The following is a 13,188-nucleotide window of genomic DNA, read 5'->3' on the forward strand; positions in this document are numbered from 1 at the left end:
TCATTTACTGTGCCTGGTAGTGTTAGGCCACTAGAGATATTTACATAATAAAGAATAGGTGCTCAAAAAATGTTAGCCAAGTTGACCTGAATTTTAAGGCAGTTATGGTCGCTAGAGGGAAGTATGGCCATATAGGAGTCACCAAATACGGAAGACAGACAACTAGCATTCATGTAGCTGATTGGCCTTTGTAACATGTTTTCTTTCAAGATGTCTGATTTGATTTGATCCTCATAATCTTTCTAGTCATTCTGTACTAAGTGATAGAACTAGGACCTGAATGACCAAAGTCAGATGAAAAAATGGTTGAATGAAAAATTGTTGGTGGCAGCTAGTAATTAGAGAACCAGTTACTGAGTGAGCAACCGAGTGAGGGGAAAGGGACTAGTATAATCCGTGACTAAAGAAAAAGGCAAAAAGCCAGTGAAATAATCTGGGAGAGTCCCAAGTGGGGAATGGAAATGAAGGAGATGCTTTCTGTGAATAGTATGTCTCTGAGCTTTATCTCTGTACTTTGCTTTAATGAAGCCAGAAAACATTTGAATATTTACTAAAAGTGGCACTATTCAATAAATATTTTCATTCTGCCAGGTTTGGTCCTGTAGATAAAGCTAAACTGGGAACTTTCCTTTTTCAGTTTGTCATAAGTAAGTAAATGTATATAGTTTCAAGATTCAATTTTTAAAGTTTCCTCTAGGGGGTGACATTGTAAAGTTAATAGACTCAATGAAAGTATATACATGGTCTTAAGAGTCTTCATTTGTTTTTATCATCATTGGAAAATTAAATGTAATACAGTTGATCTGGAAGTTTTAAGTATATATAGTTGTTTCAGTTCTATGTTACAAGATATACACGTAGGAAATTTTAATTTAGTGTAAATGCTGAATAATGATTTCTTTATTGATAGATGGTAAACTACATGAATATTAGCATTAATAATCATACTTGCTCACGCAGATGGTAAACTACATGAATATTAGCATTAATAATCATACTTGCTCACGCCTGTAATCCCAACACTTTGGGAGGCTGAGGCAGGCAGATCATGAGGTCAGAAGTTCGAGACCAGCCTGGCCAATATGGTGAAACTCCATCTCTACCAAAAATACAAAAATTAGCTAGGCATGGTGGCGCGTGACTGCAGTCCCAGCTACTCGAGAGGCTGAGGCAGAAGAATCACTTGAACCCAGGAAGCGGAAAGCTGCAGTGAGCCAAGATCACACCACTGCACTCCAACCTAGGCAACAAAGTGAGACTCTGTCTCAAAAAAATAAAAATAAAATAAAATAAATCACTTGCCTCTTACTATTTTTTGTTGTGGTTAATCTTTATACTAGTTTACTAAGCCAATAAAAAGAAGCAGTCTTTTCAGTCTTTGCTGTTTCCTGAATGATAAACTAGAGTTTGTGGTCTTATTGCCTGAGTACTTACTTTTTTTTTTTAGTAAGCTTGCTCAGGATTCTTGACTGTAGCAATGACAATAAACACACAGAATACTGGACCGCTGATTTTCCGTTAGCCTTCTATTCCATATTTGTTTTTGTGAACATATATGCAAACATGGATTTTATTTTGTAACAATTATTATTTAATACTTTCCTTTTAGAGTAATATCAACTCATTTTACATCTCTTTAGAAAAAACTGTAAAGTTGAAGGGGCTATAGAGTCAAATAACACATTCTTAACTTGCATTCCTTTTTAGGCATTCATATGCATTTTAGCTTAATTCATACAAGTTTAAGCATCTTTGATAAGGTTTGTCTTCTATGACAATAATATTTGTTTGTTCAAAGTGGAAGCTTATATACTTTTGAACCACCAAGGATTATATATAGTAGGTTTCAATAACCATGCTTGATATAAGTTTCTACTTTCACTTAAATTCTTCATTGAGCTGTTGCATTTGCATTTTTTATATTTATTTTTCTGTGGTTTGTCAGGTTTTTATGTTTTTACTATTTGGGGTTTTAACCTCAATTTGTTATTGTTTCTATTTGGTAACACTGTTAACATCTTGGAGGAGCAATTCTTTCTTGTCAGAAGTGCCCAGTACATTTCAGGATATTACTGTTTTAAATGTTAATAGTGCCCCCAACATTGCATTTTAAAATAGAAGGAAAAAAAAAAAGCCTCCACACTTTTGTAGATCCCTCAAGAGGCAGTATAATTGAAAATCTAAATTCCAGACAGTATGGGAAGTTTATATTATGTAACTATTAAAGATATATGGAGTTACATTTATTACAGAAGATGCTGTAACCCACAGCATAATGTAAAAATGAGGGTGCAAACAAATTACATGTTGACATGTATGTCAGATTTGTGGTTATATATTTTATGTGTGTGTGAAGAGAGACATCTTGCTTGTTGCGAGGTTCAGTGACTGGAGCCAGACTGCGCCTGAGTCAAATCCCAACCTATTGTTTATGGTCTGCATAACCTTGTGAGCCTCATATACTCAGGATAATAGTAAGATCAACTTCAGAAAATTTTTTGATGGATTAATCAATTTTTTTATTTTTAGATGAATAAATGAGTACATGACCCATGGTGATTACTCATTTAACGTTGGTTATTATGAAGGTATTACTCCAGTTCAGTGGGATCTTGTAGATAGTATATTGCTGGGTCTTAAGTTTTTATCTAGTATAACAACCTCTGCCTTTTAATTGCAATGTTCAAAACGTTTATAATTAATAAGTATGTTTGGGTTTAAGTCTTGCTATTAGTTTTCTATTTGTCTCATTTGTTGTTTCTTCTTTCTCCTTTTTCTGGCTTTTGTATAATCAGAGTTCTTCTAGGGTTCTATCGTACCTCCACTGTGGAGTTACTAGATTCTTCTCCTGTTTTTATAGCAGTTGTTCTAGAAGGCTTACAATAACATCAGTCTGCTATACCCCCTAACATATAAGGAAAGATCTTTACTGTTTTTCCCCCCCTCGTGTCCTTTGCCTGTAGTTGTCCTACATTGTACTTATATGTATACGATAAACCCTATATTTTTATTTTATTTTTTAACTACTTTAAAGAAATTTATAAAATGTAAAAATACAAATTTTTATATTTGCCACATAAATATCATTTTCAGTACTCATCAAGATCCAAGTTTTAAATATGGTATTGGTTGAGAACGGTGGCTCATGCCTGTAATCTCAGCACTCTGGGAGGCCAAGGTGAGTGGATCAGTTGAGCTCAGGAGTTCAAGACCAGCCTGGGCAACATGGTGAAACCCCGTTCTACCAAAAATACCAAAAAAAAAAGAAAAAAATTACCTAGACATGCTGGCCCATGCCTGTAGTCTCAGCTACTTAGGAGGCTGAGGTGGAGGGATCACCTGAGCCCAGGAGGCGGAGGTTGCAGTGAGCTGGATAATGCCACTGCAGTCTAACTGGACAACAGAGCAAGATGCCATCTCAAAAAATTTATAAACTACTTTGGGTAATTTATATTTTAATGTTTCGGAGTTTACTAAGCTTTTCTTTTTTGGTGTCTATACTATTAATCCTATTCAGTGAGTTTTTCATTTCAGATATTATATTTTTCACCTCTAGAAGTTTCATTTGGATTCCTTTGTGTATGTTCCATTTCTCCTTTCTAGTCATGGTTTTCTTTATATGCTTTCTATAGTTCCCTAGTATATTAATGTCATTATCTCCTGTTTTTATTATTTTGTCATTGTTTGATCTGCTCTTGTTGGCTTATATTTTTTCTTATTGTGGATCACGTTTTTCTATCTGTTGGCCTCTTTAGTAATTTTTGACTGGAGGTAGGACATTGTAAATTTTACGTTCTTGAATGTGTGGAGTTTGTGGTCTTTCTTTGAAGGTATAAACTCTGGCCAACAATGAAGTCATTTGGAATTCAATTTGATTCTTGTGTGTATTGTTCTTTTTTTGTTTGTTTGTTTGTTTTTAGCTTTTAGGGGTAGGTCTAAAGTAGCCTTTGCTCTAGGGAGAGTTTAACACCACTACCAAAGTATGCCCATCTTAGACTCTCTACCCAGTATAACACATAGGACTCTTCACTCTCTCTGGTTGGAACTTAAATGCATTCTAGCCTTGTATGTGCACTGGGAACAATTAAGCTTATGGAACAGATTCTGTTCGTTCTTGGCCTTAAGAAGATTTCCCCTGCACGCCACATGTTAGTATTGAGCTGAGTCTCCAGGTTATCCTTATGCAGATTTCTGTTTTTTTCCCTGCATAGCTCCCTTCTCTTCAGAACTCTGCCCTTAATGTCCAACTGCCTCAGTCTCCCTGAATTCACTCCAGTGTGTTTTTTCAACTCAGCTAGAGGACTGTCTCTGCTTGGGACTCCTCTCCTGGGCCTTAGTTTGGAGTGTGCCTCCTGGCAGAATGCTGCGCTAATCATTGGTGCCACCTCATTTGTTTCCTTTCTCCAGGTATTATGGTCTTCCTCTCTCTGTTTCTATTGTCTGAAAATTTATTTCATATATTTTGTCCAGTTTCTTTCTGTTTACAGTGGGATGATAACCAAAATTTTATCATCAAGGCCAGAAGTAGATATCTGTGTTCTTATTTTAACAATCAGATCATCACTTAGTGTTTGCTATGTGTCAGCACAACACTTACATTCAGAATCCTGGTGATTATTTGTTTAACCTTTGGACAATGAAAAACCCAGATATTCTTACCCTTTATTTTGATTTTCATTACATCAAATAATAGGAAGTCAGGAGTGGCTAACTTTTTCTTAAAATTGCTGTTATGACAGGAGTTCCAAATGTATTTATTTAATGAGGGGATAAGTACAGTAAAATATTCTTTATTAGCAGGCATTCAATTATTCTTCCTTCCTTTTTCCCTTTCTTGTTGGTCAAATTGTGTGCACAAGTTATTTTTATTCCATTTGGAAAGTAGTTAGATAAATTTTGTATAAAAACTATATAATAATCTTTGACTCAGAGATACCTTCACAAAGGATAATACTAACCATATAGAAGATACCTGCAATATACTTAGAAATAGGATGGCATTCAGTTCTATTTTTTGGAATAAAATTTTCTTTTTCTCAATATATTCTATTGAGTGCCACATTTTTTAACCTATTAAAGCCTCACTTCTCACAATTGCTTTTATATCTTGTTGCATGTGTTTATATCATGCATTTTTCATGTTTTTATGTTCTTGTGGATAAGCATGGATATGTTTGAATGTTTATGTTCAAATTTTATGGAACTTTGGATTACACATACCTTCAGAATTAGTAAATGTTTGTCTTCTAAATGTCTTACATTAAATTAAAGTTGGAAAGTATTTAATCCTTTTGCAAATATGCTTCATTACTCATCAAATAATATTTATTTATAAAAATACACATTTCCTTTATGAAATAAATATATTTTCTTATAAATGATTTCAGCCACATGTTTATTTGTTCTGTTTTTGTAGGTATTTTCCATGTTAGACATTAATTTTTCATCATATTGCTGCTGCTAGGATGAATTGCTTGTCTCAGAGTTCTTTATGAAAGAGATCCTTTTTCATTCCTGCAGCAAATAGATATTTTAGTGTACTTAAACTGAGTTTTCTTAAGTGAATTCAAGATCTTTTCCTTTTTATTGATAGTAGAAAATGTATCTTATGGTAAATTTTTTGTACTTAAGAATTCTAAACAAAATAAGGTATTCAGAAATATAAAAGCCAGGCCAATTTTTGTCCTAAGTCTTTCAATGCTGAGAGGACCCAATTCTTCAGTTAAAGATATTACCGTATAATAATGTCCTTAAAATTGCAAAGACTAAATATGCACACGCACTAAGAAAAAAAATGAATGTGGGCCAAGCTAATTAAACTATATTATATTTGCACTATATTTAACTATTAGCTGTCTGGATTAGGTTAATTTCTAAAGGACAGGAAGTGGATATTTTGTTTGTATTTATATTGTGAGGGAGGATGATAATGTGTGCTGCCTTAATTTTCTTCATGTTTCCTTAATGGTTAAATCCTTAGATGACTGTCACTAAAGCCAAGGACAATCTAAGGAATCAACTTCATTTCTTTACTCTCTGGGCTGTTACCTATATTTCTTTCCAAAATTGATCTGTCAAGTAGCTAACTCTGCTCCATGAATGAATGGTAGGCCTCACACAGTGTTCACTACTATGGTTTAAAAAGAGAGAGAAAGACTTGTGCGGAGATGACACTGTCGGTACCATCCTTCAAATTATCATTTTATCATATTGGCCAGTGTATATTTAGATCATGAATAATTACCTGATGTGTATGTATGTTTGAGTAAGGTTGTTGTTTTAGAGATTGAAGTGTGTTTCAAATAGTCAATTTGGATGTTGCAAAAGCAATTATTAAGCCCATTTAAGATTGATAATCGTATTTGTAATGATGACAATCTGTCATCAGTCTCTGCTGCTTGGATGCAGGTATAGAGAAAGAGGATAGTTGGGTTTATGTATGAGAATGCCAGAGGGATGTAATAAAAAGATTTAGACGTAGAAGGAAATAGTAAAAGTTCTTAAAATGTATTGTAACATCAAAGCTAATTGCAGAGGGAAGTTAAAGGGTTGAAGACTGATCTTAATGAAGAAGTTATAAGAAGTCAGTGAATTGGAAACCTGTAGTAATGTGTACAGTTGAATGTTGGAAGAAGAGGAGATTATGATTAGAGAGTGTACTGATTTTCAAAGTAGTTTGAGATGGTAATTTAATTATAGAATGACCAGTGAGTGAAAGAGAGCATATAAAATTGTTGGAGGTCAGGGGTCAATAAGAATTGAGAATATGGGTTGTGTTTACATTATAATTAGATTTATTTGTATGTTGCAGAAAATCCAAAGTAACAATAGCTAAGTAAAATAAAGATTTACTCTTTTGTTTAAAGACAGTCTCATGTTGGCAGTACCCTGTGCTAGTATACCAAATCCATTAAGTCATCAGGGACCCCAGCTGATTTTCCAGTTTCAAATCTACCAGCCATCACATGGTTACTATTTCCAAGGTTGCCTTGTAGCCCAAGATAGGTACGAGGGCTTCGGTCATCTAGTATTATATTGTAGGTAGTCGAGAGGAAAAAAGGGAGAGGGTCTGCAAGATATTTCCCTGCTGTCATTTCCCCCTTTTACAGAGACATTACAGAAGTCTTTCCTAACTATTTCTGGGTACATAATATTAGTCTTGGTTACATGGCCATATTTTGCTTTCAAGCATACTGGGAAATGTATTCTTTTGGCTAGGTACATTACACCTTCTTAGTAATATAGGATCTTGCCAGTCCTAAGGAAGTATGTGAGAGAATTTTTTGTTTTAAGTTACTAAAGAGGGTTGTGAATATAGTGATTTCTTCAAGTGACATCTGCTTTTAGTTAAGACAGAGAAGAAGATGGAACCAGAAAATGTAGAAGAATATGCTGATGAAAAGCAGTGGTTCCAGGGGATTTTGGTAGAAGGCATGGGGGTGTGGGGAAGAGGCATGGGCTAGGTTGGGGCAAGAAAACATACTTCAGAGTTGAGAGGAGTGAGGATGCCATAGAGCAGTGATCCTCAACCTTTTGATGACCTATCCATATGAGTTTAAAAAACTGGAACACAGATCTTCAATATATTATGTAAATTATGAATTACATTTACATATTGATGTACTAATACTCTATTATTAAAGAGATATATAAAATATAAATGTTTTAAGAATTAGATAAAATATCAATAGAAATGCTAATATTTTATTTTCCATACTCTAGCCAATTATTTTGCCAATCCCTGGGATCATATGGGTCTCAAAGACCTCACTAGCTTCAGTATAGCTTAGGGTAGTGGCTCTCTGAGGGGAGTATGAGCAACCTGGCATGGAACTGATCCTACTTTCTGCTAGAAGTGTCCTCTTAAAAATAAGAGAAAGGATACCTAATATTCTTTGGGAATTTTTGGCAATACAGTAAACTTAAATTTGAGGCGGAAAGAGCGTATTAAGATTTATAGATATTACCTTGTAAGAAGATAACATTTGATCTGAGATAAAATTAGCATCCCTTTGTATGTCAAAGTGATCTTCAGTGCAATGTGCGCTACGCTGGGTAGCAGTAAATCTCAGTGACACTTTTGGAACTCTGTTTTTTTTCTCTCCTTAATATCTAGATGGATCAAATCCTTAAAATTGATATGTGGTTATGATATTGAGATAATATCAGATAGCCCTAAAAGCCTAAGCACTAAAAAGCAGTTCCTTTGGATAAAACCATTAAAATTCAAAACACACAGGTACAGTAAATAGGTAACTGTTTTGTGTGTATATTAATTTTTAAAGACAATTTTTGACATGTAAACATAATTGAATTGGAAATTCTGAGAGTAACAGATAATTCACTTTGTTATAAAGCTCTAGTAAATTAAACAATGATAGACCCATAGAATAACACAGCAGGAAAGGCAGTATGTAGAATTGGGCCCTATTATCCCATGGAAACTTAATATATGATAATGAATGATAAAAATGACATTTAAATCAGTAGGACAGAATGAGCTGTTCTTTCATTCGTGTGTTTATCTATTCAGAAAATGTTTATAAGGGCCAACCACTATCCTAGATGCCAGGGATACATCAGCAAACCAAATAGACTAACATCCTTGTCATCATAGAGTGTAAATTGTAGTTAGGGTAGAGATAGGAAAAATGCGTAGAAGATTCCATTTGGTGGGGGAACGTTATATCTCTGCTTCATACTGTATAAAAAATGGCTACAAGTCAGTTTGTTTAAAAGCAAACCAGTTTAGCAGAAGATTATTTTATTTTGATAGCTATCCTTCATTCATAAAGGAGAATATAGAGCTATTCAGTAAATATCTAATCCTTTTTTAGTGGTTAGTGAAATATAAAATCAAACAGTGAGATAGCACATTCAGTCTTCAGATTGATAGGAATTTAAGTTTAATAAGTTTTGGTGAGTTTAGGCAAAATGAGTGCTTGTGTATGTTGCAGATACAACTGTGTATTGATACTTTTGTTTTTGGGGGCAATTTAAGAGTAGCTCTCAAAAGGAAAAAGGTACAGAGACTGTGACTCAGGAATCTCACCTCTTGGTTCCCAAGGAACTTTCTTGCATTGTCACAAGGAGGTGTTTTGCAACATTCAAGAGTTTTACTGTCTTCGTTCAAAAACTTTCTTGCTTTATGCACATTACTTACAATGAAAATTTGAGAGCTACCAAAATGTGCTTTCGTTAGCATGATGCATTCATACTGTATAACATTAGCACTGACACAGATCTCGAGGACATATTGTTGAATGTAAGAGGTGAATTACAGACATTGTATGTATACATCAGTGGTAACAGCAATTACCATCAGAACTGTTCACAGTTCTTATTACTGGGAAAGTTAACTAAAATTGTGGTGTCAGCTCTGTAAGTTTAGCATTATCTGAGTTGTTTTTATTAACTTTTTACAGAAAAGGTGTATTTATTCAAAGAGAGTATACATAAAATTACTATACCAATTCTTCCTATAAACTTCAGTTCAAGTCTCATTTCCCACTCTCCCAGCCCATTTTGTATATTTTGTCAGTATCACTTATTTGGCATTTGGCAGGTACTCTTGTATCTATGGTTGTTTGCTGTGTGCTCTGTCTTACCAGGTAAATTATAGGTGCCTTTAGCACCTTAGGACATATGTAGTCCTTTTTTTTTGTTGTTTTTAAACATAATGCCAAAAGAGAAGGCCTTACTTGGTAAAAAAAAATATATATATATATATGTTTATTGTTATGGATGTCTTCCATTCTTTGGATAATATTTTTGTGCTTTTTAGGTTTCTAACTTCCATAATAAATCAGTTTTATTTCTGAATTTACTTGAATTTTACATAACTTATTAGCAATTATATTTTAAACACTCATAAACATGGATGTTTAAAAATAAAATTGTTCAAATTATCTTACTTTTCTTTCTAGGTCGTTTATATGCAATGCAGACTGGAATGAAGATTGATAGCAAAACTCCTGAATGTCGCAAATTTTTATCAAAGTTAATGGATCAGTTAGAAGCTGTAAGTTAAACGCTGATCATTTATTTCCTGATTAGGGTTAAAATACCATTTTATTCATTTGCCTGTTTGTGTTGTCATTTTAGTTCTTTCCCTGGGCAGCAATCAACTATGCCATTACACCTGAGGAAAAACTAGACATAATTTTTTTTCATTTATTTGCTGTATACTAACAGAGGAATTATGAGTGTTAATTAAAAGTATGTTCAAATGCCATTATATCTTGTTCCAAATTATCATAGATGGCCTTTGACTCATCGTTTTTGTAAGTGAGAAACCCTTTCTTTCTTTTTTCTTTCTTTTTTTTTTTTTTCCAGACAGGGTCTTACTCTGTTGCCCAGCAGGCTGGAGTGGAGTGCAGTGCAGTGGCATGATCTCTTGGCTTGCTGCAACCTCCACCTCCCAGGTTCAAGCAATTCTCCTACCTCAGCCTCCCAAGTAGCTGGGATTACAGGCACACACCAAACGCACCTTGCCAATTTTTTCCTATATTTTGGTAGAGTCGGAGTTTCACCATGTTGGTCGGGGGGTCTCAAACTCCTGACCTCAAGTGATACACCCAGCTCAGCCTCCCAAAGTGCTTGAGCCACCACACCCACACGTGAAAAACCCTTTCTAATGTTCCCTTGCAGTCACTTGATGATTAATTTGGGAAATCTTAGTATTTCTTATAATAATAAAATAATGGGCTATGTATTTAGTGAAAGGGACAATGAAAGAAATGATGCCAGTTACTTATCCTTTGTTCCTCCCTCTCTGGGGTTCCAGGGGAAGATAATCTTATGGTTTAGGCATCTTTCCCTCCTAGTGGTAAGTGACTAGTCAGTCACTTTCTTGAACCTAATATAACTTCACAGACCACTGTGGAGATACATATTGAGAAGTGCCTAGTTGATTGGATGTTAGTGCATAAAGAAGGCAGTGCCAGCCTTACTTAGTTACACTTAGTAATCAGGACTCTGTCCTGTAACTCCTGGGCCTAGCCATAGCTGGTTTCTCTTAACAAAGTCAGGATCTACTCATTAATTCATCTCCTCCAAGACTGTTATATTAATAGCCATGACTTACTTTTTATTGGCTTATTTAGTTATCTGATCTCAGGAGAATTAGAAACCTATTTTTTCTATCAGTTGCATTGTTTTGCTTAGAGAAACTTTAGACAAATAAAAACCAAAATAAGAACCCTTAGTCAGCCCAGAGCTTTGGTTTTCATTGTTTTTATGTATTGTTAGGAGGTTATGATTCAAATCAAGACTTATGTGAAGGTGGAACTTCCTGCTTTATATAAAGCAGCCATGAGCATAGTGTTTTCTCTCAGTTGGTATGGCTCTCTGGCACACTGACTCCTGTCATCTGCTACTGTTAACTACTCAAAATCAGCCTCATGGCACCACTGAGGAAATTCAGCTGTTTCTATAGCCTACCTATCTGGTCTTCCATTTCTACAGCTGCTTCTGTAGATACAAGATAAATTTGAGTACTCTCTTTTTAAGGAATGGGTTGGGGTAGAAGGGTGAATGTTTCTCACACGTAGCAGTATATTTAGTAAAATTCCAACTCTAGCAGACATTTTGTATAGTATAATGTCTATTAACTTCACTGTATGCCAGTAGTAGCTCAGATAATAGTTCTTGGGTATGACAAAATTCAAACAGTTTTCTGAAGTGTAAAATCACATTTATAAAGGGACTCATCAGGAATTTATCACTACCTACATTAAATGATAGGTAGGGTAAGTTTATTCTGTGGTAAGGGCACATCTGTCTGTGCTATGATGTTTGTATTACAGTTTTAAAACTTCAAGCACATTATGTTGCTGTCAGATATTTTCTGATGAAGATGAGATGACATGGCCTACTCTCACTAAAATTGTTCTACAGTGAAATCTGCCTTTACAAATGATTTTGCAGTTTGGATGTATAAATTACTGTTACATGTGGGGATTTCTTTTTTTTTTTTTTCTGTTTTTGTTCAGGATAAACATAGATAAAATTTCCTTAAATTTCACCATTAACTGTCTTCTGGACTGTTAAGTTATGCTTTTTAATTATGAAAGTATTTACTTTGCTGATTTTATGAAAAATCCCAGGACGGCTTTTAATTTTTTAGTTTATAACATCTTTGAAAAAAGCAGTTTTTTAAAAAATTAGCATGATGCTCAGATCTGATACTCCAGAGAGTTATTTTACTCCTGTATTGCAGCCTGAGTAAAAAGTAGGAACTCTTTTTTTAATGCTTTAAATTATTGTAACTATAGAAAAGGGCTAAGAATTTATAGATATAAGTTATATTTATTAGAGGTATGTTTTGTCTAAATTTTAAAAGCTTCCATAATTTGATTCTGAGTATGTCATCTTATACCGTACTTAGAATTAGATCTTTTTTGTTTTTCATACAATGTGCTCTTTTAGGACGTGATGAACCCTCTATTCTTACTTTTTTTAGATTTGATAGAAGAAATTGAAATGAAAATAAATAAAAATGTTAAATTATGTATTATCATAATATATATATATATATATGTTAGGAAATTATTTTCTAATTCTATTTTTAGGGTAACTTATAGTTTAGATAATAGAACATTATTTTGAAATATTTGATGCTTCTTTCACATGGATAATTGGCTATATTATCTTTATGCTTGGTTATTTTGATTCTTAGAGCTGAATTATATTTTCAGGTTATCATAAGTGTATTTCTTTAAAGTTGTAAGCATTGGATTTTGTTTTAAATACATTGGGCTGAGGCAAAGCAACTTTCTTTTTGCAAGATTTCATTGATAAATCTTTTATTGAAATGAATAAAATAATTTACTTAAAATGATTATTAGAGTTATTTGTAATTAAGCCAACACTTGTAAGAGTCCAAATCATAAGCTATGTATCTGATTTTATTTTAGCTTAAGAAGCAATTGGGTGATAATGAAGCTATTACTCAAGAAATAGTGGGTTGTGCCCATTTGGAGAATTATGCTTTGAAAATGTTTTTGTATGCAGACAATGAAGATCGTGCTGGGCGATTTCACAAGTAAGTAAAAAAAGAGAAAAATAAAAATTACTCTATTAATTTTGTAACTCTATAACCAAAATTAACTAGTTTTCTCTGAAACACTAACCTGCTGATTGATCCAGGTTTTTTTAAAAAAGAATTATGGAACTTCACAGTGATTT

General features: G+C 33.8%; 1 protein-coding gene across 1 annotated transcript in view; it reads left to right on the plus strand.

Annotated features, from left to right (window-relative positions):
- The window catches only part of VTA1 (vesicle trafficking 1), a 66,585-nt gene that overhangs the window by 9,322 nt on the left and 44,075 nt on the right, over positions 1-13,188 (plus strand). The window contains exons 2-3 of the mRNA XM_002747092.7: positions 9,927-10,021; positions 12,918-13,045. Coding sequence (XP_002747138.1) covers positions 9,927-10,021; positions 12,918-13,045 — 223 coding nt within the window. The remainder of the gene's footprint in view (positions 1-9,926; positions 10,022-12,917; positions 13,046-13,188) is intronic.

The sequence above is a fragment of the Callithrix jacchus genome, chromosome 4, assembly GCF_049354715.1.
Source record: "Callithrix jacchus isolate 240 chromosome 4, calJac240_pri, whole genome shotgun sequence".
NCBI classification, from domain to species: domain Eukaryota; kingdom Metazoa; phylum Chordata; class Mammalia; order Primates; family Cebidae; genus Callithrix; species Callithrix jacchus.